The sequence below is a fragment of the Chiloscyllium plagiosum genome, unplaced genomic scaffold (genome assembly GCF_037043375.1).
Source record: "Chiloscyllium plagiosum isolate Xiang-an unplaced genomic scaffold, Cpla_swu_hap1 HiC_scaffold_17, whole genome shotgun sequence".
NCBI lineage: Eukaryota > Metazoa > Chordata > Chondrichthyes > Orectolobiformes > Hemiscylliidae > Chiloscyllium > Chiloscyllium plagiosum.
The window spans coordinates 52,487,908-52,515,764 of record NW_028270155.1 but is presented as its reverse complement, the minus strand read 5'-3'; the positions used below and the strand labels follow the sequence as shown (position 1 = coordinate 52,515,764).

General features: G+C 39.6%; 1 protein-coding gene across 2 annotated transcripts in view; it reads right to left on the bottom strand.

Moving 5' to 3' along the window:
* The window catches only part of slc6a2 (solute carrier family 6 member 2), a 179,961-nt gene that overhangs the window by 65,129 nt on the left and 86,975 nt on the right, over positions 1-27,857 (bottom strand). For both annotated transcript variants that reach the window (XM_087995914.1, XM_043707015.2), the window contains exons 5-7: positions 23,636-23,774; positions 18,518-18,652; positions 382-485 (exon numbers count right to left, since the gene is read on the bottom strand). In XM_087995914.1, the coding sequence (XP_087852040.1) occupies positions 382-485; positions 18,518-18,652; positions 23,636-23,774 (378 nt within the window). The remainder of the gene's footprint in view (positions 1-381; positions 486-18,517; positions 18,653-23,635; positions 23,775-27,857) is intronic.

Below are 27,857 nucleotides of genomic sequence, written 5' to 3'. Positions count from 1 at the left end.
AAATAATCTACAGGATTTCCTTTACAAGTCTAATGATTTTCTTTTTGTGCGAGTCTATACTTTGTGTTCCATGAAGTGAACAAGAAAAATTTCACAATTCTTCAAAATGAGTAATGTGCATGACTTAACAATTAAACAACTGAATCAAAAAAGATAAACAAACTTTGGGTATAACACTGCATGTGCCCACAGATTGGTATTTGTTCAGTTTTCACCTTTGTCTATGTGGCTAATGTGTCTTATATTCAGATTATGGAAATGAAAAATATAGAAGGAACCAAAGGATGAGAAATATTCCATGTGTATATCAAGCAGAAACCCATGGAGCAAGAAATGGCTGCGACCCACAGTTACTTTTTGTATGAACATTCAGTGTCTTACCGATAGCAGTTGTTATCAAATTTGTTATAACTGGAAAATGCAATTATAACTCCAAATCCAGCACCAAGGGAATAAAAGATCTGAGTTGCTGCATCGATCCAGACCTGCAGACACAAGGGAAATGTTCCTATAATTCATCAAGCTCACAGAACATTTCATGAGAATTTCACACTCTCATGAGCAACATTTTACATTGTTCTTTTAGCAATATTTAATATTTTTCATATGAATGTTTTAAAATATCATTTCAATAGCTTTACTATTGTCAATGTTAACAATTTTTCAGCACTGCCAATCCATTTGAGATGCCAACATTTTATTGCTGATCGACATCACCAATTGTTTCATTTCCATTCAAGTTCAAGCAATTACTTATATTTAAACTTGGTAAAAAATGTCAGGAGATACACGATAAGTGAGTTGCAAACTGACAGTTCACATCTGGCCTTGCATTTAATTCCTCCCCTTATTTCCTTTCTAATGGTTATTAGGGCCAAATGCGGAATGAAGTAGCAATAGTGAAAAGTTGGTGGATTTAGAAAATTCGAAAACGTCCTGTAGAGGGTGCTGTTCTGTCATTGGGAATGAGCCCAAACTCTTGGGGGTATAATCTTGAGAGCTTGAGTTTGCACCCGGCTGTCTAATATGTGATGCTTGACATACTCCCTCTCACCTCAATGAATACTCAAGAAAATAATTAAAAGAAAGCATTCAAGGCATTTTCCAGAAATGAACTGTCATTTAGGAGCCAAGAGTGAAGGCCTGTGGGAGATGTTTTCTGAATGTTTTCAGAGAGGCAGGTTTCACAGAGTTTTCTGAGAAGGAATGTGATGTAGGAAAATGAGAATGTTCAGAGAAAGGGCTCCAAAATATGAATGTTTATATATTGATGCAAGCCAAAGGTGAAGCTGAAGGAGGAGAAATTCAAAGGGTGCAAAAGTTTGGAAAGCAAAGAATCTATACTGAGGGATAATTGAAGGAATAAAGAGGGGTATTCATAAACAAAGGTGATGATTTGGATGTTTCGAACGACTGAGGTTAGAGACAACAGTGTTTTTAGGGAATCAGGGTGTGGCAAAGAATAACACACAGAATTTTAGACAAATTGGAATTTACTTAGTGTGGAATTGGTGATGTAATGTTGGATTTGGAGGTGGAGAAAGGTTAGGGTGATGTAGATTTGGAAGCTGTCAATATTGCACAATTGGAATTCAATGGGTATGGTAACAAGTACCAGAATCAAAGTGAATCAAAACAGGCCATCAAGATAGTGCACCACCAGAATCAATCCAAGTGAACAGCTGGTTAATTCATGACTTTAGACCAAAGAAAACTTCAGAAAAAGCCCAAACGGTTGTACACTGGACAGTACAAGTCCAGAAATGTAGGTGGACATTACCAGTAATATAGCACAAAATATTATCTATTATAGGCTTGACTATTTCTATTGTTGGATTTATTTAACAGCAAACTAGAAGATTGACTGACGTCTGTTCAAATCAGATGATATTTTATAAAGTTATTTGCATTCCAAAATAAATATTTGGTCGTATGTGTGCACCATGCCAGGTTTCTTGTCTAGTCCATACTGGTAGACTAGAAATATTGGAAGAATAAATATCAAAATCAGGAACCATTGACTTAATACTTCTCCCACCTGCATCCATCTGAACTCCCACACCCCTCCACACACACATACACAGCCTACCTGAATAGGCCACTTCTTATTTTTAAACTTTGAAAAGGGTGAAGAGTGGAACCTTCCATGTTAATGCACCCTAATTTACCTCCAACTCCAGCCTGCTGCTGCTTTAAAGCTCAATAGCTTCTGGTTGGCTCTCCAGCTTAGAGGGCCCACCAAGTACAGTAACAAAACCATTCCACTACTATACCTCAAGATGCTATGCTGACATTTCATGATTCTGTTTAATGAAGAGATACAAAACAAACCACTTCCTAAATAAAAATGCTCTCTCTGTGAAATGGAAATGTAGTAAGTGGTTGAGTTCAGAGACTGGTGTTTATCATCAGCTCACCCCCCCTTACTGTGTGATAACAAATGCTTCAAAATAGGGTTTGATGCAAGAGACCAAATGTGTCCAATTTGGTCAAACAGACATACTTCAAATTTCTTTCCCAAAAATCTAATTTTCCTCCTCAATCCCAACCTGCAACATTTCACTCTGGTCTTTATGTGCATCAGGAATGCATAGAGTTTGAACCATGGATTATCCGCTATTGGGGATGGGTTCTCCATTTCCTTACACCATTTGCATCCAGTGCTGTTGGATTTAGATGCACATTAAACATACAGCAGGTTTGAGAGTTTACAAAGAAAATAAAGAGCCTGCTGAAGAATCATTAGTAGTCTGAAAACTAAGTATAATGAGTTTTGAGAAGATTTGTAGCTCAGTTTGAGGTTCTGGATATAAGTTTGCTCACTGAGTGAACAGAGACATGCACGAGAATTCCTAGAAGGATGACATTCCAATCTAAATTCTTTCAACAAACACATCGACATGGACCCCATTGACCACTCACTGAGAAAAAAGAACAGGAAATGACACCACCACAGCAAATGATATCACCAACCCAAGGAAACCTAAACACATAAACAGAAAGCAGGTCACTAACACCAGTGCTTCACCGGAGGCTCACTGATGATGTTACCTAGTATGGTGACGAAACATCTGAAAATGAACCTTCCAGCTCAGTGAGCAAACTTGCATCCAAATAAGTATAATATCCTCACACCTTCAAATTGTCACTTTTGAGTTGTATTATAAAGCAGATGTTTTTAATACAGTCATTTTCAATATTAATGATAATGTATTTGATGGAGGCTGTTATTAGGGAATGAGAGGTTTGTTCTTTTTCCCCAAGAAATGCAAATATTTTCTGTTGTATGGCATCCAAAGACTGTACACATTGGATACAGGGTGAGTGCCTATGACGAATACATGAAGTGGCAGTTGTGGGGTGTGATTGGGTGAAGTTGGAGAGGGGAGGCTTTAAACAATGTTAAGCGTTGCACTGATGTTGGTAAGACAAAAGCAAGCCTTTGCAATAGACTCCTCTGCACCTGCTCTCATTCTTCAACAGGGTCACAGCTTACAATCTGCACTGTGGACCTGAAACCTGGGGAAAAGGATAAAGAAAATCCCAGACAATGTTGCAAATCAGTCAGGAGTGCAATTTATGAACCACAAATGGCCTGACTCTTAAACACTCTCAAGAGCAAAATGAACAACAGGTTTTAGGAGTAAATATTGATGATAGTGCAAGCCATAGGGCTACCTTTTAACTTGATAAATCAGGCAAATGGTTTGCATTACATTTTCTGTATACATAATGAACAGGTTATACATTAGTGACTATGTAAGGCTTTTAACGGAGTCAGTGTCTAAATCGAAATTATTGTATATTAAGAGCAAGATAAAACATCCGTTCGCCTTCAAGTTTAATGAACCCAACAGCTGACTTTTGTTTGTACCCTAGATTACTGCACCTCTGAAGGGGCATTACCTTTCCAGGCTGAAAACATCAACAAACTATGTTACAAAGACCAGATGCTGAGGAGCTATTCCATAACATGCTGTTCTCTTTTTCATTCTCTTTCATCAATGTATCACTAGTACAGCCGGACCTGTTCATGACATTGCCCAGATGAAGCAATTTTCAATATGTTGCCAAGAAGCAAACTGTCTAACAAAAGCAATCACAGCCAATTTGGGCACTCTCTGGAGAAGAACCTCCAGGCCATCACATGATGACCATAATTGTCTCGTGCACTGATTGTAGAAGGGGTTAGTGCCTTCTTTTCAAGTTACGATAAAAATTATACTGCAGGACACTGCCTCAGTAAATAGTTGAGACAATGCCAAGGTTCATCAAGTCAAACACAGTGAAAGATGTAACAGATTCAACAATATTGGACAACAACAGATAACAACGTTATTCTGGCAAGGGTAATCACTAGATTAGTGAAATTTGGACCATGGACAAAGCACAGCAGTCTGTATCATTAATTTCTCCACTCATCGTTTATTCAACATTGTATTGGCTTTGAATTTCTGTTTGTTGATTTTACTGTTGCAAGTTGCCAAAAACTCATCAAACTAGTGTAAAAGATCAAGGACTTTTAAACAAAATTTACGATAGACATAAATTGAGCTTCATTATTTTGAATGTTGATTTAAAAAGAAAACATGGTTTTAGAAGTTGGCCCCACCTTCAAAACTGGCCACAATCTCCAAAATCAATTAGCAAAAATAAAGAGAAAAAAATGGTTTATTTATTTGTATCTTTACAGCGAATGAAGTGCTTTTAAAATGTAATCACTGTTAGTAAATACAATAATCAGTATGCAAACATCAAGTTTCTAGAAAGACAAATGTGATGATAACCAGATGATCTGTTTTTGTAATGTTGATTAAGGGATAGATACCGGCCAAGACAACAGGGATACTCTCCTGCTGTCTTTGAAATCAGTCATGTGATCTTTTACTAAGAGGACAAATTGTTTAAAATCTTCTCCATAGAAAGTGTGGTATTCCGTCAGTATGACTGGAGTGTCAACTTTGATTTTTGTACTCAGGTCTTGGAAATATTGGGAAGATCAAACCACTTCCTACAATCTTTGTTCATTGACCACAATTTTCATTCCCTTCCCTGACAATTGTTTGAAGCTCAATTGGACTTTTTTGTCCCCTTGAGCTGTTTGACCTCAAGATGAGCTTCAAACCACATATCCAATCCATCATCAAGACTGCTGACTTTTAACTCTATGACATTTTCCTACAGTGACTCTCTCTTAAATACTTAAACTTGAAATACATCATTCTTCCATTTTTGAGTCTTCATCTTTATTTGAATATTTCTCCCTGGCCACATTATTTCATATCTGTGTAACATTCTCCAGCTCATCAAGACGTTGAGATCTTTGTACCAATCAAATTTTGGTTGCTGTTATTCCTGCAGCTTTAATCATTCCATCTTTGATGGCCATGCCTTCTGCTGCCTTGGTCCTCAGCACTAAAATTCCATCCCTTAATTTCTTTGTCTTTCTACCTGTCTTCCTTCTTTCATCACTTTTCTAACCTTATATTTTGTTATAGTTATTCACCTGCACTAATCTCTCCATTGATGTATCAGTCCTAAAATGCAAACTGTATTTGTTCTATTCAATAACTTTACATGCCATTATCCAAAAGAATTATTGAAATTTGAACTTCTCTTTGGAGAGACATTGTATGAAAATTGTTGATTACGTGCAAGGCACAAAGGTTACCTCATTTGCAATCATCCAGTCTATTAAAGACGTGCTGCATCACAGCATAGAGTTCAACAGCACGAGTTACCAGAATACGTTAGATTTAATCTCAGTTTGCACCCATTCATTTATTTCAGTGTGGTAAGCAACATGAATGTTAAACAGCAGGAATTCTTTAATATCCTAGGTCCAAGACTCTTCAGCTGCTCTTTTACTGAACTTTCCTTCATTATGAGGCGAGAAATGAGGATAGTCAGCACATTCGACACTCCTCAGAAATGGAAGTAGCCTTAACCCATATCCAGCAAGACCTGACAAAGTTTCAGGCCCCCAAAACCATGCAATGTCTATCTCAAATGTGAAACAATCTAACCATCACCTGCAATGGCTTTACCAAAACAAAATTCCACACTATCAAATTCCTAGGAGTTACCATTGACCAAAATCTGAACTGGAACTGCCATATAAAGTACTTTGGTTACTAGGACAGGCCAGAGACCAGTGATTCTGCAGGAGGTAATTCATCACCTGTCTTCCCAATGCTTGTCCACCAACTACATACATAAGTCAGATGTACAATGGAATATATTTCTTGGATGGATTCAGTTCAAATAATATGCACGCAGCTCAAAACTATCCAGGGCAAAGTAGCCTGCATGTTTCCTGCCTCATTCAACATTCATTTCTCCACCATCAATACACAGTGACAGCAGTGTGACCATCCAGAAGATACACCGCAGTAACTCACCAAGAATTCTACAACCTTGAAGGATAAGGGCTGCAGATACATGGGAATACTGTGACCTGAACTTCCCTTCCCAGCCACACACTATCATGACTTGGAACTAAAGTCCTCACTAGTGCTGGGTCAAAGTTCTGGAAGTCCTTTCCAACCATCATTGTGGGTGCTCCTACACCCCAAGGACTGCAGCAGTTCAAGAAAGCAGATCACCACCACCTTGTGCAAGACAATTAAGAATGGGCAGTAAATACTGGGTTAGCTGGAAATGTCCACATTGCTGTGGATGAATAAAAAGTGTATTCCTCTGCACAGTGCTTCCAAACTGGTATGCTTTCCATTCCCTACAGCCAACCCTGCATTATACTATTCTAAACCATTGCTCAGCTGAAAATTATTTGTGTTGTCAGTCAATGGACATACCATTTAATAAGGTGTCACGTCTGTACAAGAGACCTTCTGACAGCTTAATAGGTTTCATTTCTTCTGGAATCTCAGAATTCTGCAAACGGGTACAATATAACTTTGTGGCATTCCTTCAGATATTCTCCAACACAGGAGAGAAAAATATGGAGACTCAAGTTTATTGATGTAATCTTGTTATCTTCTAAATGGCCTTAAGTGTGCCTAATGTAATCAATTTATTAAAAAAATGTCAATCCTCTGATAAAGAGTACTGAAGTTTGGCTTTCACAACTCTCATGTAGACCATCCAGCCCATTGAAACTGCTCTCCCATTAAAAAGAGATCATCTGTCCCTTTCTGCACCTTTATCCACCTTGGTTCCAGAATGCACCTAACAAAAGAATAGTTTTTCTTGAAATTTTCAATTGATCTAGCTTCAACAGCTTTTAAGGACTGTGTTCCAGATTTTAATCACATTTTAGTTAAAAAAGGAATTTTGTCATGATCACCGAAGAGCTTTGTTTTCATTCTAAAGCTTATACTTCACATCAAGTATAACCCGTTGACAGCACAAGACTTATTCAGATATTGGCATCTCATCCAGTCAACAGCAACAAAAAACAGAGAAAGGAAATAGTGCAAGACGATTATTTTAAGGTGGCATAGAGTCATAGAGTCATAGAGATGTACAGCATGGAAACAGACCCTCCAGTCCAACCCGTCCATGCCGACCAGATATCCCAACCCAATCTAGTTCCACCTGCCAGCACCCGGCCCATATCCAGACCCTTCCTATTCATATACCCATCCAAATGCCTCTTAAATGTTGCATTTGTACCAGCCTCCACCACATCCTCTGGCAGCTCATTCCATACACGTACCACCCTCTGCATGAAAAAGTTACCCCTTAAGTCTCTTTTATATCTTTCCCCTCTCACCCTAAACCTATGCCCTCCAGTTCTGGACTCCCTGACACCAGGGAAAAGACTTTGTCTATTTATCCTATCCATGCCTCTCATAATTTTATAAACCTCAATAAGGTCAGCCCTCAGCCTCCGACGCTCCAGGGAAAACAGCCCCAGCCTGTCCAGCCTCTCCCTATAGCTCAAATCCTCCAACCCTGGCAACATCCTTGTAAATCTTTTCTGAACTCTTTCAAGTTTCACAACATCTTTCCGATAGGAAGGAGATCAGAATTGCACACAATATTCCAACAGTGGCCTAACCAATGTCCTGTACAGCCGCAACATGACCTCCCAACTCCTGTACTCAATACTCTGACCAATAAAAGAAAGCATACCAAACACCTGCTTCACTATCCTATCTACCTGCGAGTCCACTTTCAAGGAGCTATGAACCTGCACTCCAAGGTCTCTTTGTTCAGCAACACTCCCTAGGACCTTACCATTAAGTGTATAAGTCCTGCTAAGATTTGCTTTCCCAAAATGTAGCACCTCACATTTATCTGAATTAAACTCTACCTGTCACTTCTCAGCTCATTGGCCCATCTCATCCAGATCCTGTTGTAATCTGAGCTAACCTTCTTCACTGTCCACTACACCTCCAATTTTGGTGTCATCTGCAAACTTACTAACTGTACCTCTTATGCTTGCATCCAAATCATTTATGTAATTGACAAAAAGTAGAGGATCTAGCACCGATCCTTGTGGCACCCCACTGGTCACAGGCCTCCAGTCTGAAAAACAACCCTCCACCACCACCCTCTGTTTTCTACCTTTGAGCCAGTTCTGTATCCAAACGGCTAGTTCTCCCTGTATTCCGTGAGATCTAACCTTGCTAATCAGTCTCCCATGGGGAACCTTGTCGAACGCCTTACTGAAGTCCATATAGATCACATCTATCGCTCTGCCCTCATCAGTCTTCTTTGTTACTTCTTCAAAAAACTCAATCAAATTTGTGAGACATGATTTCCCATGCACAAAGCCATGTTGACTATCCCGAATCAGTCCTTGCCTTTCCAAATACATGTACATCCTGTCCCTCAGGATTCCCTCCAACAACTTGCCCACCACCGAGGTCAGGCTCACTGGTATATAGTTCCCTGGCTTGTATTTACCACCCTTTTTAAATAGTGGCACCACCTTTGCCAACCTCCAGTCTTCCGGCACCTCACCTGTGACTATCGATGATACAAATATCTCAGCAAGAGACCCAGCAATCACTTCTCTACTTTCCCAGAGTTCTCGGGTACACCTGATCAGGTCCGGGGGATTTATCCACCTTTAACCATTTCAAGACATCTTGCAAGTTACTATAATTCATAATGCAGCAAGATAACCACTAAACAGGTTCCATACCATCATCTAGTATAACATTTAAAATGCTGTTTTCCCTGCAAGAATTATTGCGAACAACTGACTGGCAGCACAGATCATGCCAATAGGTATATCTCATGTACACTTATTGCTATCTTTTAATGTATTATCATCAGCAAGTGAGGTGAATATCCAAAACTTTGAGAAAGAATGTGCTTTAAAATTATTTGACAGACAGAAACAAAGGCTGTTCATCCTGGCCAGTTATTCCACAATTCAATGAGTGAACATCATTCACTTGGGTTTGAATTTATACTGCTTTTTTAGATTAGATTAGATTACTTACTTACAGTGTGGAAACAGGCCCTTCGGCCCAACAAGTCCACACCGACCCGCCAAAGCACAACCCACCCAGACCCATTCCCCTACATTTACCCCTTCTCCTAACACTATGGGCAATTTAGCATGACCAATTCATCTAACCTGCACATTTTTGGATTGTGGGAGGAAGCCGGAGCACCCGGAGGAAACCCACGCAGACACTGGGACATTGTGCAAACTACTTCTTGGATATTGGTCTAAATTTCACATTAAGAATAATGGTGAAATTATTAGCATTCATCATCATTGTGGAGTATTCAAGACAGTAATTTCCAGCATACACACAAGCACATTTCAAAGCAGAATGTAGAAGGTGCTGTTCAGTGTGTTTTGCTCTTCGAGCAAAAGGGCATTAAGTTACTCTATTCACCTCGTTCCCCACGTAAATGCCATAAAAAGATATAGATGGTGCACTCAACTTTAAATTCATTTTTAACAATTTAGTAAGTCACAGTAATTACCAAACAACCTTGCTGTCCCTAAACGTTTAATTGTACAAACCTAAATCTCTTCCACCAGAGTTTAATTATTTGTTGGAGTTTTTTTTAAATTAACTATTTTTCAACTTTATTTTTCGGTGTCTTATATCACTCTCTCCCATCATTTCATCTTTCTTTCCCTCCTTTTATTTAACTTTCTGTATGCAATTTGACAACTGAAATTCCAATTTGTATTTAGGGTGCTGCATGCCTCATTGTGGAATTATCTATCCAATCTGTCAAAAATCCTCACTGTTGCATACCCTACTCATATAAATCAGAGAATTCTTTAAAGGACACTGAATTGGAAATAGTCTTGTGTAGCTCTAAATTGCCACTCAAAAGCCCATGGAATGTTTGTGCAGTCTAAGTTTGCTAAGTAGTGAGCACTGTCCATTCAATGCTGGTTGCTATATCCAAGTTACTGTAGAGAATAGTGGCAACATATATGCAGAACTTGATACTTTAGAACATTTGTCTGAGATTTTTTTGTTTTTATTTGTTTAAATTGTTAGAATGAGAGTAATTATGTTTAAATTAATATTAAATATTAATATTAATATTAAATGGAAAACTGATGTTAAACTTGCGCAAACCCTCAGTTAGGCCACCTCTGTAAACACTTTTGGTCTCCATAATATACAAAGAATTTAAGAGGCTTGCGAAAGTATTTCTGAGAATGCTAAAGAGTTGAGATGTCATGCCTATGTTCTTGTCCAACAGGTATGGAAGCTGTTTAATGGTTATCTTGCTGCATTATGAATTATAGTAGCTTGCAAGGGATGTCACTTTTAAATAATCTTCTTGCACTGTTGGATGTCTTTAATAAATTAGTCCTACCTTTGCCACTGAGACTGCTCAGCGAACTGACAGCATTAGGTCCAAGTGCACAAATTAACAGAGAATGTAGCGAGCAAATCACAAAGCAATTTTTTATCAACCACTGTGTTGTCCACAATTAGTCAAAAAAAAATTAATCCTCGTAACTATTTATGGAGAGTGTGGCACAATCTCAAAACACAACCAAAAACACATTGACTAGTAGTAACTCTGCAATAAATCTGCCCTGGGAACCGACTCAGTAGTCTTACACAAAAAGCTAAGATATCACAAGGTCCTCCATTGTAATTTTTAATTTTCCATTTCTGAAGTTGAATATTACAGAATGATGTGATAGGGTGCTAAATTTTGCTATATCAAGTGGCACAATCACAAACTATTTGTGCTTAGTAATAAATTAATATGTTATAAATGGACTGGATTATAATTGGATTGATATTCAGGTTTCACAATTCATTTAGGCATGACAAATAATAATTATTAGATAATATAATAATCATGAGGCATCATCAGAATTTTACATTAATGATTTGTAATTTCTAGGCATTTCTACAAACTAGCCATGTGTTATTGCAGAGTATAAAGTCATTTATATTGAAATTAATCTTGTTTCCATTGGTTGCTAGCTGAGCTCAAATGAGCCAGGGAATTTTTTTTTCAAACGCTGTTTCGTATTGAATTGATCTTTTGAAGAGATTACCTGAAGGCAGATTCTGAAAAATGTGTTGCTGGAGAAGCGCAGCAGGTCAGGCAGCATCCAAGGAGCAGAAGAGTCGACGTTTCGGGCATAAGCCCTTCTTCAGGAATGAGGAAGGTGTGCCAAGCAGGCTAAGATAAAAGGTAGGGAGGAGGGACTTGGGGGAGGGGTGTTGGGAATGCGATAGGTGGAAGGAGGTTAAGGTGAGGGTGATAGGCCGGAGAGGGTGTGGGGGTGGAGAGGTCGGGAAGAAGATTGCAGGTGAAGAAGGCGGTGCTGAGTCCGAGGGTTGGGACTGAGATAAGGTGGGGGGAGGGGAAATGAGGAAGCTGGAGAAATCTGCATTCATTCCTTGTGGTTGGAGGGTTCCTAGACAGAAGATGAGCACTCTTCCTCCAGCGGTCGTGTTGCCATGGTCTGGCGATGGAGGAGGCCAAGGACATGCATGTCCTTGGCGGAGTGGGAGGGGGAGTTAAAGTGTTCAGCCACGGGGCGGTTGGGTTGGTTGGTGCGGGTGTCCCAGAGGTGTTCTCTGAAATGTTCCACAAGTAGGCGGCCTGTCTCCCCAATGTAGAGGAGGCCACATCGGGTGCAGCGGATGCAGTAAATGATGTGTGTGGAGGTGCAGGTGAATTTGTGACGGATATGGAAGGATCCCTTGGGGCCTTGGAGGGAAGTGAGGGGGGAGGTGTGGGCGCAAGTTTTGCATTTCTTGTGGTTGCAGGGAACGGTGCCGGGAGTGGAGGTTGGGTTGGTGGGGGGTGTGGACCTGACGAGGGAGTCGCAGAGGGAGTGGTCTTTCCGGAACGCTGATAAGGGAGGGGAGGGAAATATATCCTTGGTGGTGCGGTCTGTTTGGAGGTGGAGGAGATAGAAATGGAGAGGTCTAGGAAGGGGAGGGAGGAGTCTGAGACGGTCCAGTTAAATTTGAGGTCGGCATGGAAGGTGTTAGTAAAGTGGATGAACTGTTCAACCTCCTCGTGGGAGCACAATGTAGCGCCGATAAAGTCATGAATTGTTCAGCCTCCCTCCCCTTCCTAGACATCTCCATTTCTATCTCAGGTGACCGACTCAACACGGACATTTACTATAAACCGACCGACTCCCACAGCTACCTAAATTACACCTCCTCCCACCCTGCCCCCTGTAAAAACGCCATCCCCTATTCCCAATTCCTTCGCCTCGGCCACATCTGCTCCCAGGAGGACCAATTCCAATACCGAACAACCCAGATGGCCTCCTTCTTCAAAGACCGCAATTTCCCCTCAGACGTGGTTGATGATGCTCTCCACTGCATCTCCTACACTTCTCGCTCCTCCGCCCTTGAAGCCCGCCCCTCCAATCGCCACCAGGACAGAACCCCACTGGTCCTCACCTACCACCTCACCAACCTCCAGATACATCGTATCAGCCTTCGTCATATACGCCACCTCCAAACAGACCCCACCACCAAGGATATATTTCCCTCCCCTCCCCTATCGGCATTCCAGAAAGACCACTCCCTCTGCGACTCCCTCGTCAGGTCCACACCCTCTACCAACCCAACCTCCACTCCCGGCACCTTCCCCTGCAACCGCAAGAAATGCAAAACTTGCACCCAACCTCCCCCCTCACTTCCCTCCAAGGCCCCAAGGAATCCTTCCATATCCGTCACAAATTCACCTGCACCTCCACACACATTTACTGCATCCGCTGCATCCGATGTGGCCTCCTCTACATTGGGGAGACAGGCCACCTACTTGCAGAACATTTCAGAGAACACCTCTGGGACACCCTCACCAACCAACTCAACCGCCCCGTGGCTGAACACTTTAACTCCCCCTCCCACTCCGCCAAGGACATGCAGGTCCTTGGCAATCTCCATCGCCAGACCATGGCAACACGACGCCTGGGGGAAGAGCACCTCATCTTCCGCCTAGGAACCCTCCAACCATAAGGGATGAATGCAGATTTCTCCAGCTTCCTCATTTCCCCTCCCCCCACCTTATCTCAGTCCCAACCCTCGGACTCAGCACCCCCTTCTTGACCTGAAATCTTCTTCCCGACCTCTCCACCCCCACACCCTCTCCGGCCTATCACCCTCACCTTAACCTTCTTCTACCTATCGCATTCCCAATGCCCCTCCCTCCACCTTTTATCTTAGCCTGCTTGGCACACCTTCCTCATTCCTGAAGAAGGGCTTATGCCCGAAATGTCGATTCTCCTGCTCCTTGGATGCTGCCTGACTTGCTGCGCTTTTCCAGCAACACATTTTCAGCTCTGATCTCCAGCATCTGCGTCCTCACTTTCTCCCTGAAGGCAGATTCTGTCAATGTTTATCTGTTCATGATACCGTTCCCCATTTCTTAGACAGAATGCTTTATAAAACTGTTTTTTTAAGATTAGACTACTTACAGGGTGGAAACAGGCCCTTCGGCCCAACTAGTGCACACCGACCCTCCGAAGAGCAACCCGCCCAGACCCATTCCCCCACACCTACACCTAACACCACGGGCAATTTAGCATGGCCAATTCACCTAACCTGCATATTTTTGGACTGTGGGAGGAAACCAGAGCAACCAGAGGAAACCCACGCAGACATGGGGAGAATGTGCAAACTCCACACGGACAGTTGCCTGAGCCGGGAATTTAACCCAGGTCTCTGGCGTTGTGAGACAGCAGTGCTAACCACCGTGCCACCCACATAGCTGTGAAATGGGTAGAATGGGTATTAAAACTGCTCCCGTCTTCATAATCATTTTCTACTAACTGAGCTGCTTTGAATATTTCATTTGACAGAAAGTTTAAAATGAAAGTCTGACATTAAATCAGAAACTGCTGGAAATACACAATCATTATATTGATGGTATTTTTCTTCACATCCCTCTATTGAAGGTTTCTCCTGGACTGTGGCTTTCTGGTGCTGAATGGCCAATGTACACTTTATTCATATTTAAGTTTTAAAATATACTTGTTCATGATACTATTGAGTATTAGAGTTGTCAGCGTGTAATCATAAGATCACCTTGTTATAATGCCTTTCCGCATAAACCTACAATGCAAGCTTTCTCACTTGGTACAGCTAAGTCAAATATATTCCTGCCTCTAAGCTTCAGAAACTGATTTCCAAATGTAAAATGTGTTTACAACAAGTTATTTGGTTATTTTATCAGTGTAATGTTGCCTTAATGAGCCATTTGTAAGATCAGTACTATTCTGGCTGTCAAGACTATGCTTTTCTCCTATGGCCTTGGTTAAAGAGGCATTCCTATGTCTAGAGGCAAGGGAGCAAACTGCATTGGAATATTTGGAACATTGGCAAAGCAAAACCAGCTGCACTTTTGAAGTGCCAGTAAGTCTTTTATTTTTGTAAGTATATTCACAGTTTGGAAAATCTTATGAAGCATCAAGTGACATAGGAACAAAATCATGTGTGTAACTATTAATAGAATGGACAATGAAATGTGACAGTATAATTCCAAGTCTGAAGTTAATAATCTTTAAATTGCTGTTTATCTTTCGTAAATGTTCTTAGCAAAGCAAATGGGGCCAGAATTTGCTTTCACAACAGTGACAAACTAATGCCAGTCATTATTATTTATAGCAACCGGTGCAGCAACTTCATGCAAGAAACAGATGTGTGGCTAACCATGAAGATCCAAACGTTGCTTCCTGAAAATAGCATCTTGTCTTTCCATCTCTCAATTTTTCAGTGTATAAACTTGCTGTATTTGTCCATTAGTTGCACATTAAACTTGTCACAGACAATTAGGTCCTGTCATTGCAAATGAACGTACTCATTTACTGATGTGGTAATTTGTAATTGTTGCCAATCAATCTCCTTGGCACTAAAAATTAGCTGTTATAAGTGTGCAGCAAAAGTGACAGATTTTCATGGAAGAGTCAGAAATCAGGAGTCAGGATGTGAGGACTGATGGATTTGGAGCCACCACTTCCCAAGACAGGCCTGAGGTGAGAACAGAGGTGGGGTGGATGTCAAGCCTGACTAGTTAGAAGCACTGCTTTAATTCACTGGGACATCGGTCATGTGCTGTGGGGTACTGTTGACCCTCTAGCTTTCACCTACACTCACTCCATATCCCCTCAATTACCCAATGGTTTTCCCATAGCCCATATTCTTCATCCAAATCTGCCTCCATTTCTTCTCATTCAATATCTCTCTATGGACAAAATGCATGAGTTCTATGTAACAATGCTGAAGAGTCTTTGAAGTGCCATGAAATAAACAATCATCTCTTAAAACACCACTTTAAGACTGTTCCTCTTATATGCTCAAAAAGTTTTCAAATACAGAGACATTCAAACACCCCCTTAAAAAAACACTCACCTTTTAAGTGTTCATAAACCTATCAAACAGTCATTGAAAAACACCTTAGTCCTAAGAATAGCTTATAAAACCTTTATCAAAGCAAAGGTCACAGACATTTTCACAGCTGTGCGAACAACCCTTGTTGAGCAAACTTCCTTCATAGGATTTGAAGCTATGTCAAGTATCTATCATTGTATTCTAGTGCACAGCTATATCAACAAATCCTCCAGAACTCACTTCAACTGTATATTTGACATTCCCTGAACAATGAACATCTGTTCCTTCTTTCAAAGGCTCAACAGATGAACTTTAACAGAAGTCAGGAAACTGTTCAAATACTTTTAAAAGGCTTAATTGGTATAAAACGTAAAACACAGAGCACACAGCGCACATGAATATTTGATTTTCAATACACCTGAATGTAGAAGAGTACTAGAAAAAGTAACATTTACACAGTGCTGATCAATTTAATGGTTAAATACCTTCCAAAGACAGAGGCCTACAATCAATCACTGCATTAAAAGCATATCATATAGAATTTAATAATGATATTTGAAATTAACAAGACCTTTTAAACTCACCTGACAAAAAATCCAAATCCCATACCAGACATGCTCGAAAGTTCATGAGCTGTCTGACTTGAAGGGTTTTGTATAAGCTTCAGGAAACTACCACATCATTGGAAACTCAGGAAAATTCAAAACTGAAGTAAATGTTTAAAAGGCTGAATCTGATGTCACTTGAGGGTACATCATGTTGCATCTGCCATAGTTCCTGCACTAATCAAAACAGAGGCTGTCAGAAATCTAATGGGGAATTTGAGGTTATGTTCACCATTGCCTCTGCTTTTGATTACCGAATGGAGGTTTGCCATTGCAAAACCCGGTCTCGATCTTTCTTATTGAGGTTTTAAAATTAACACATTTTACTTATTTTACTTATTTGCCATTTTCTATCCTGTCTCAATTGATCTAATTTTTCTTTGCCTTGCTTCCTATTTTTTCCTACACTAGACTTGTCACTTAAATTACTGGTTTTACTTGACACCTCTTTCTCAGTTCTTTCTGGTTTATTTTATCTTTCAATCTGATCAATTAAGGAGACATCCTCTTGCTTGCCCTGTTGATATTTTTTGAGTGGTGGATGAAATGCATCTTTGCTTTAATTAAAATGCTTACATCCATTGTGTATTTGAAGAACTTACAGAAACAGAGACTGCCAAATGTTTCTTTTCTCTGTTTTATCTTTTTTGAACTGAACACATAATGCTACTAAAAGGCTTCTGAGTCATCTGAAACTACTTGAATAAGACAAAAGGGAATATTGTTGATTACAGGGGAAATCTAGTGACAGTACCAATGTTAACTTAACATTATTATTAAGTCTGTCTAGGAAAAGGCGAATGATATATTTTGTTTTTAACTAACTACCACAGTTACTGCAGCAACAACAAAACACTGTGCTCATGACTGCAGAACTGCCAATTTCTAAAAATGCATTTTGCCAAGATTGGCAGGCAGAGTAGAAAAGCTTGGCTTTCAATCTTTCACCCATCAATATCCTGTTCAGCTGACAAATTAACACCATACCCATTTACGTATTGGGAATTTTTACTTCCAGTACAACGACTATAATTTATCTAAAATATTTTCAGCTTTCTAGAATGGACTGATTGGTTGCTGTGACACTGAGCTCTCAATCCTTATAACCTCTAGTCCTCTGACAATTGCACTGCAGCTTGATATTCCGCATTCCCTTCATTGAGGTATCAAAATTTTATTTTAACTGTGAAAGCTTTAGGCAGTTTCCAATTCCCAGATCTCATTTGCATCCCAACTGCCAGATACAAACTCAATACAAGCAATCCTACACACTCTTTGACACAGGTCATGTGGGCATAGTTGGAGCCAGAAGCTCTGGGTTTGAGCCCCATCCCAGGACAAAATGTCCAGGAGCGATACATTCATGACACGGCCACATAGATTGATTACTAACCTGAAAATCCTTCCAACACACAAAGGGCAGTAAGAGTTGGAGAGATTCCTGATCAATTATTTGATGGAAAGGAAGTTGAAACCATTGCCATCAATACCATTGCCAATTCCCAATAAACTTTGATCCAGCACATATTCCATGTTGGAAGTGATTGCACGAAGGCAAAGTTAAGTGTGAGTGAGAGAATTATTTTAATTTATGTGGAAGCATAAAAGCAACACAAACTTTCAAGTCTTGCAAGATTCAGAATATCCGTCTAGATAAACTCTTCAGTCAAAGAAATGCGATGCAGTTCAGTCTGTAGAACCGGTCAATGCTTTTGTGTTTGCAGGACAGCCTAAAGCAATGATGGCAGACGTCTGGAGACCCTTAAGTGTTTGTTGTGCTTTAAATGCTTCTGTTAACCATTCACCCTTTAAAGTAAAAATTGTTAAAGATGCTTTTAAGCATGAATGAAGAAAATGTAACTGTCATTGAAATGTACATAAAACTTACATTTAAGCATTATGAGTGAAACAAATGTAATGGTTATTTATAAAAATGTACACAGAATATTTACAATTTACTCCAGTGCTTCACAGAAGCAAAGATAACGTACTGAATTTCACACAAAATGTAGCATATAGGATCAAAGGGCATTGAATTTCAGATGCAATATTAACACAAGGCACTACTTAAAATGAGTCAATTGCAAATCTACTTAGTCTTTTTATGTCCCTCATGAAAAATGGACAGCAATCTACCTGTGCTTCTTTCAGGCGCTCAAAGTCAATGCTGAGGTATGCCTTGATTCCATCCAATGCACCTGGTAATGTGATCCCATGGATTAGCAGTACAAGTAACACCATATAAGGCATGGTCGCTGTGATCCATACCACCTGCCAATGAAACAGAAAAAATGGATGCATTTTATTCCATATTGATCCCTTATCTAATTCAGAGAGTCAGAAAACTGAGCTAATGCCACGATATTTCAGCTTTCCATCTGATTTTTCACAGAGATATGGCGAACTAAACATTCATTTGAAAGTTTAAAACAAATAATAGAATCCAATCTATAACAGTATATATGTTACACATCTTTCTCAATACAGTAGCCATATACGCTTAAAAATGATAGATTAGCTGTCATTCAGCCACCATCTGGAAGAGATAATGTGAAGCTGGTGGAATATAAATTCAATAAATTAAAAAAGCTGGATAATAAAAGAAAGTAGATTAATGATGACCAGAAAGCCATTGTCAATTGTTGTAAAAAAACTACCTGGTTCACTAATATCCTTTAGGAAAGGACATCTGCCATTCTTACTCAATCTAGCTGATACATGACTCCAAACTCACAGCAACAGGATTGACTCTAAACTGCCCACTAAAATAACCTAGCAAACCACTCAACTCAGTTACAATTAGGAAAGGACAATAAATGCTGGTCTTGCTAGCAACAAGCACATCTCATGAAAGAATAAATAAAAACTAAATAAGACAACATTAATATTTATGACAAAAATCAAGTCCAAACATGAGACAAAAACACTGCAAAAGGCTTCTGTATTACCCTCAGAAATCATATTTCATATCACATCACAGGTACATTTTTTAGATTTGTCACAATTACAGTACAATTGCAGTACATCAAATCAGTTCTGTAAGCTTCATACTGCATAGAAAGTGCATGGACCTTTCACAAGAAGAGGCAGCTTCTTGCAGCCATCCATGTTGATACAAAGTATAGCAGTTTCATGTTTCCTGAATCACTTTTTTCCATTACACAGTTCATGTTCAAATATTAAACAGCAATCTGGTAAGAAGTGGTAAAACAGTTTGCTTTCATCCACATTTTAAAATATCTCTTGGTGCATATTCCTTTAGGATGTAAGTGAGATATTGTGTATTCAATGGTTTTGCATTCCAGCATAGTCTAATTCCACAGTCATATAGTAGGCGTGCATGAGTTCCACTAATCTCGGGTTAGCAGTCAGAACTCTAGCTTATCATGTGAGTCCATCTATTGGATTTCCCATTTTTGCCAGCAACTTCTCCCACAAAGAGGTTTATCTAGATTTGACTCATTGTGTTTGCTTGCATATTTGCTCTCCTTCCCTTAATGAGCAATATAATAGTCATTATTTTATCATTCCTGATGGCAGGGAATAGGATTTTCTTTCACTATCTTACTAAAAACTAAGAACTAGGAGCAGGAGTAGGCCATTCAGCCCTTTGAGTCTGCTCGCCATTCAATAAGATCATGGCTGATCTTTTAGTGAATTCAGAAACACTTACCCATGCTCTCACTGTATCCCTTAATTCCTTTATTATTAAAAAAAATCTATCTTAGCTTTAAAAACGTTTACTGAAGTAGCGTCAATGACTTCACTGGGCAAAGAATTTCATACATTAACAACCCTCTGGGTGAAGAAGTACCTTCTCAATTCAGTCCTAAATCTGCTCCCTCTAATCTTGAGGCTATGTCCTGCCAGAGGAAACATCCTCTCTACTTCTATCTTATCTACTCTCTTCATAATTTTTCTATAAGATTCCACCCCCCCCCCCATTCTTCTAGATTCCAATGAATATAATCCCAGTCTACTCAGTCTCTCTTTATAAGACAACCCCCTCAACTCTGGAATCAACCTAGTAAACCTCCTCTGCACCCCCTCTAGTACCAGTATATCCTTTCTCAAATAAGAAGACCAAAACTGCACACAGTATTCCAGGTGTGGCCTCACCAGCACCCTATACAGCTGCAACATAACCTCCCTGCTTTTAAACTCAATCCCTTTAGCAATGAAGGACAAAATTCCATTTGCCTTCTTAATTTCCAGTTGTACCTGCAGACTAAATGAGCAAAATCACTATGAAGGGCTCAAAAGGGGGGAAGTTCCATCCAAACCCTCCACAAACATGTTGTGGAAAATCCAGACATATGTCCACAAGACTTCTAAAGAATGCAGATGTTTACTGCAAATAGCTAAAATCAGCCAGAGATTGATGACCTATATTTGTTTTTTTTTGCTTTAAAGATCAAACTTATTAAATAGATAAAGAACACCATTTGCTTTGGTTCTTGGCTCGTCTGGAATAGCTCTGAGTTTTCTGCAACTATTTGAATGTTGGACATACTGTTTAAACTAGTAGGAGGAGATATAGGCAGAGAATACTACTCATTACGAAACATGAAGAGAGAAACCATGCCTGAAATGAATCAGCTTTTAATCATTTTTTATGATAACCAAAACATGGCAATGAAATTCAATGGGACCTCCCACTCTGAACATCCCACTGAATGCATTGCAGGGAACCTATTGAGATTTCATATTTCCGTGCAGTGAACAAGCTAATGAATGGAACTCAGTAACAGTTTTGAATTGTGGCAACCACTGCAATGTGGAGGGATTGCAAAACATTAGTTAAATACGGATTAAAACTGCAGATTTTATTGAGGCCAACACAACCCATGCAAACAGTTTGGGAAAACATATGTTTCAAGTGATGCTCTGATTCAAGAGGCCAACATTTCAATCAAGGTTCAGTGGAAATGAGCGTGCCCACAATTTGGCTACAAAAACCATTGAACTGATTCCCTAGCACAGACCCTGAGCCATTTTCAGAGCAGCAGTTTGAGGTCAGATGCCAGCTGCCCTCAAGCAAGCAATGGGTAGCCAATAAACTGAAAAGTAATGGAATTAGAGGGCTTATTAGGTCCCCGTTCCTGTGCCAACTGGAATTTACAGTTAGCAATGTGAGTAGTTCACTTGGTAACACACACTGGGTGCAGAAAATGGGGGAGGACCATGAATGTTCACATGAGGCACACCTCCCTTCACCGCAACTAAAGCTGCCAATGAGTCACAGACAGATTTGCTTCTTCAGGGTCACGGTCAGGGAATTCAACCACCCATCATATCTGATTGCAAGACAAGCCTACTCCCTGTCCTTTAATTGACTCCCCTTTCAAAATGATGCTGGACTTGTCTGTAACACACTCGGAAATGGCCCCAATGTCAGGCTCCCAAGGCCTGAATAAAAACTCATTGCAAGCTGCCAGATCATTTTGAAATTTAGACAACACATTACTATAGGCCAACTTCAAAAGGAACTCAGACCAAATCATGAAAAAAATATTGCTATACTCAAAATAAATAAAAACAGGCCTAGAGTTTTGATCACACAGTGCCCATTTTCAGGCACAAAGCAGCCTCCAATTTGAAGGGGAGGGAACAATCATTTTTTGGTCGCTGTCACATTTCTAGGCCAAAGCAATAACAGCTGACTGGCTACGACCAAACCTTTTACTGGAAAATGGTGTTCATGTATTAACTGTAAAACTATTTCAAAGTAAGTGTATTCAAGCCCTTTTGTTTGGTTTGAATCTCTCCTTAACAGCACACACCCAAATACCTGCACTGTTTCTGTTCTGCTTTAACAAACAGCATAAAGGAACCATTGCATCAAACAGTGAACACTATACATGTGCTAGGGATATCTAATGTTTTTTTTAATGAGATGTGAACTGACGCGCATCTCCATTGAGAACAGGTTACAATGGACACTTGAAACCAATTTATTAATCTGACAATAATTCCAGTAATTTTTTTTAAAAATCCATGTGCTGTTATTGATACTTATTCCCACAGTGCCAGTAAAGACATTTTTCTGCATTTTCTCCCCAGTGTCAAGGAACAGAGGCAGAGGCCATTCAGTCCATTGAGTCTTTACCCTCAATCTGTTAAATAATGCCTGATTTGTATCTTCACTATTTTATCAACTTGTTTTCCCAGTCCTTAATACTCTTACCCAACAAAAATTCTATAAATGTAAACTTTGAATCTTAATGATCAACAAATGACATAGACTCAGATTGAGAGTTTTCATGCTGGTAGATCAATCTCATCATTTTGTGGTGCATGAATCCATTGAGTCACCAATGTCAATGTTAATTGTACTTCAATTTATTCATGCAAGGTTAAAAAGCAAAATAAAAGATGTCTGCTGAGCTATGAATAAACTAACTCAACCTGATCTGCAAACTCTTTTAAACTTCAAACAATACATTCAGATCAATGACTTCATTTCAGAAATTCAAACTAAAAGAAAGCAATTGGTGGCACAGTGTTTAGCACTGCTGCCTCACAGCGCCAGAGACCCGGGTTCAATTCCTGCCTCACGCTACTGTCTGTGTGGAGTTTGCACATTCTTCCTGTGTCTGCGTGGGTTTCCTCCGGGTGCTCCGGTTTCCTCCCACAATCCAAAGATGTGCAGGTTAGGTGAATTGGCCATGCTAAATTGTCCGTCGTGTTAGGTGAAGGGGTAAATGTAGGGGAATGGGTCTGCGTGGGTTACTCTTCGGAGGGTCGGTGTGGACTTGTTGGGCCGAAGGGCCTGTTTCCATACTGTAAGTAATCTAATCTAAATTGCACTGGACATATGGTGGGAGTGAGGGGGAAGGATTCATTATTGCAGTGATGATGAGGATATGTATAAATTTAAGAAGAACCCAGATTGGATGGATTTGCATATTTGATCATCTCCATATACAAGTTGTGATCTCCTAAAAATATTCAACCATAATGGAACTTTATTAATTATAATTAATATTATAATTATAATTAACCAAATAACAAGAAACATTTTCAGGTGAAGCATTGTTAATCTGGTTATAGCATCAAAATAAACATTAGCAGAAATAAACAATTAGCTTCTAGTTGGCGGTGAATTCTTAATCTCATTTGGTTTGATAAAGAAATATTCCAGATCAGTTTACTGGTCTTGATGGTGTTTATATAATTGATCTTATCTGAAAAACAACACAGGTTGTTTTTTCAACTAATACATTCTTGATCATGAGAAACTGGGAATCATACCTTTCCTGATGTCTTTACCCCTTTCCAGAGACTGAAGTAGAGAATGATCACCACGCCAAGCAAGCAAAGGGAAAGTTGCCATCTTGGTAATCCCAAATTATGAATTCCAGCACTTTCATGAAGATGGAGAACTCCACGCCTATAGATATAAAATGGCAAGTTTGAGTAAGAGAAAAACAAGTCTATTAACAGCAACATTCAGTTGAAAATGTCTGGTTGAAATGACTGCTTAAATCAATCTAACTTCAATTGTGTCCATTTTATTTCAATCTATCAATCACCTGCAGGAATGATAATTATAAAATTAATAATGCAATGGAATCTGATTCTAAGGATCATTGATGTGGGAATTGGAAATCAATGTCACACTCTAATGAGAGTCAGTGTTCAGAGATTGGGAGTGAGGCATCTTACATAGTGTATTGCAGTAACCTTACGATGCATTAAGCTAATGGCTGAAAAAAAAACTGTTTTATATAAATATCCATGAACAGCCCTCTGTTACGTAACTGCCCATAAAGTAGCATCTCCAGTATCTTGGATCAGATGTTGAACATTTTAATTCAACCTCTAGATTTTTATTACACAGACAGATATTCATAGCTCTAAGTGGAACACCTCAAAGTTAGGGTTGGGATTGGATTGGGGGGTGGGGGGGGGGGGATGGTGAAGGGGGCATGTGGAATTGTTTATACAAAATGTAAAACACATTCCATATCAAGTTCTCTTTCAAATTATTAGAATAGATTTTTTTTGTGGGCGGCACGGTGGCACAGTGGTTAGCACTGCTGCCTCACAGCGCCAGAGACCCGGGTTCAATTCCCGCTTCAGGCGACTGACTGTGGAGTTTGCACATTGTTTGCGTGGGTTTCCTCCGGGTGCTCCGGGTGCTCCGGTTTCCTCCCACAGTCCAAAGAAGTGCAGGTCAGGTGAATTGGCCATGCTAAATTGCCCGTAGTGTTAGGTAAGGGGTAAATGTAGGGGTATGGGTGGGTTATGCTTCGGCGGGTCGGTGTGGACTTGTTGGGCCGAAGGGCCTGTTTCCACACTGTAATGTAATCTAAATCTAATCTTCTCCAAAATGTCATTGAACAAAATTCAGTTCTGATTTTCAATTTCTCAATATTTTGAAAGACATATTAGAGTTTGCTTAAAGAATCAAGAAATTGCTACAGTCAACACAGTGCATTTAAATCTATTTGATAATGAGATTCAGTTTTATAAAACTGAATACATACATAGAACCACAGCCATTTAGGGTTAACCTGGACAACTTGCATTGAATATCACTATTGCAGCACCACTACAATAAATATCAATACTATCATGATACGCAATGGCAATGTTATTTAGTGAGGATATGCAAACAAAAGTCATGTTTTAATTCTTCATTAGTATTGACAGAACATCTGAAATGTGTTACATTACACAATACAGGGACAAGCAAATGGCTATTACAGCATCCTAGCAAATGGCACTGTAATCATGTTTATTTTACATTGCTGACTTGAATTAACCTCAATGACAACGATAAAATAACCTCATAGACAGTTCAATACTGCTGCAATGCCTGAGTCAGTGTACAGGAGTCAAGCATTCAGGGTAATTTGCTGTTACCACACCTCTTGCCATCTATAGCAATGCTCTGTAATATTACACTGGATCCAGTATCAGTACATGAACAAAAGCTATATAGATCGCAATGCTCCCATTCCTGATGAAGGGCTTATGCCTGAAATGTCGATTCTCTTGTTCCTTGGATGCTGCCTGACCTGCGGTGCTTTTCCAGTGCCACACTTTTTGACTCCTCAATGACCAACATTCAATTTATTACGTCTCACTGATGTCGTATGCCAGAAATCAATCCCTGCCATTCACAAAACTTACGTTGTCACAAAAGTCAAAGCTATAAAAGTTTGCAAAATCCCCGTGTTTTATACTCAAGTGGACAGAAAACACAGACCACGTTTTTGTACTTGACAAGAATCGCTATTTACGACAAATAAATAGATTCTAATTACAGATCAACAGTTATAAATGGTTAACATGTGATTCTATTGGTTGCAACTCTAACTCACTTTTAAAATTAGGCAAAAGTCAATACAGCAGATGCTGGAGATTAGAGTTGAGAGTGTGCTGCTGGAAAAGGTCAGGCAGCATCGAAGGAGCAGGAAAATCAACATTTCGGGCAAAAGCCCGTCACCAGGACTTGAATTAACCTCAATGACAACAATAAAATAACCTCATAGACAGTTCAATACTGCTGCAATGCTTGAATCAGAACAGTGTTTTTCAATCCCCTTCTCCAGGTGCTTTAACTTGTTTTCAGACACTTAGAAAGGTCTCTGACTTATTAATGAAGTCATAGCTTAGTGCAACTGGTGAGGGGAAGATGAATTAGCTATCTTCAGGCTTTAATTGCTTTTTACAGCAGAGCAGAGCACAAGTACTGCCCTTTCCTTTCTAGAGGACCAATAGCTTCTGCCCACTTTGTTCGCATCCACAAGCTATTAAGATACCTGGCAGCCAATCAGGTAGTTGTTAGCAGGCAGGATGTCTTAGTCATTGAAAATTGGTCAGTCATCCACAGACCAATTAGCGACTTATTGCCAGCTAAATCTCCACTTGTACATAGCCCCCTGGTTCTAGTTCTTCCATAACGAGGCTTTCCACAGTGTTTAAACTACCAAATGGTGTCAGGTTTTTCAATTTTAACAAGTACAGCAATCCTTAGCTTATAAAAGATTTTTACCATTTTAGCTCACAGTCAAAAAAATGATTTTTTTAAAAAATTCCTTACAACTGACTACAATTTAAATTAATTGACAACTGAAAACTATCATGACCCCCCAACAAAATAGACATTTGGAATTGCAGTGCACAGATTCTTTCAAGTTTAAAATTAAAAGCAAAAACAGGTTCAAAATATTCACTGGCAATAATTTTACCCATACCCCAGGTCTGAACTGACAGCTCCTCCAGGCAGAAAAGGTTTATGCTTCCCAGGCCAACCTTATTTTTCCTTGCTGAACTCTTCCAGACCCCTTTTCCCTTACCTATGAGCATATCCGGAGAACCCCATTAGTTAGAACCGACTCAAATCAGTGTCAAATATCTGACGAAGGGATAGAGGGGAAGGAAGTAGATTGAGTGGTGGCATCACAGCTAATGCCAACCATGTATTTACACGTCACAGAAGGAGAATATGGAGATGGAAGTAATCAAGAATTCTCTCCAGAGCCCAGTCACATAAGGATAGAATTTACAATAGAAATCTGCAACCGCTCAATACATAGGGAATTACCTAGGAATTTATGGGTTTTATGGCCACGTACCATAACAAGTGGACAAATTATTTACTGAAGAACTGGCAAAACTAGAATTAACATTCTTGCTTCTTCCAATCATTGATAGTCTAAAGTTTCCCAATCAGTTCAAGTAATGTCTATGTAAATTCAACACATTGAATATACAAATTGAACTACAGTACAGTTATGTCACTTCCTTGGCTCCCAGAATAGTGACAACACCAAAACTGCTCTTATAACTATATACTTACACACATTTTCACATGTACCAGATAATGTAACATATGCAATGGGAGAATAGAAGGCACATTCATTTGAATGTTTGCAATATTTTGCAACTTTACTGCTCATCTTCAGGTAGCCATGCACAACCTTGAATTTTGATGTAAGTTTAAAGTTTGAATTCTAGTGATCCCTTCAATAGTTTATCGGTTTAACTGCGGTGTAGCTTAGCTACACACACTGGTACCAGGGAAAGAGCAATTTTGGTCCCTGGTCTTTGGTTAGAATGCTGTAGCTGGGGCTATGGTAGGCCCTCTGGAATTTGCTTATGGATTTTGAATTGGAAATATTAGCTTGCAGTTCCCATTCCTGATTGCTATCCACCAAATTCTAGAAATTGTATTGTACATGCTCATGGTTTTTGCTAAACAACCAAACATCAAAACATATATACACATCAGATGAGGAGAAGCCCAGTGGTGATGCCTGGCTTGATTGGGTGACCTTCCATTATTCACATATGAGGTCTGCTCGGAGATAGTAAGTAACATACCTGAGGGCAGCTAACAACAAAATCAATCCTGGAGCCAAAAATGTTTGGCAAAGAGGAGAGAGAAAGTTCATGGGAAAAGGAGAAGATATGAGCTCTAAAATCGTGCCGGCAGCTCAGTGGAAAAATGTACAATGTTGTA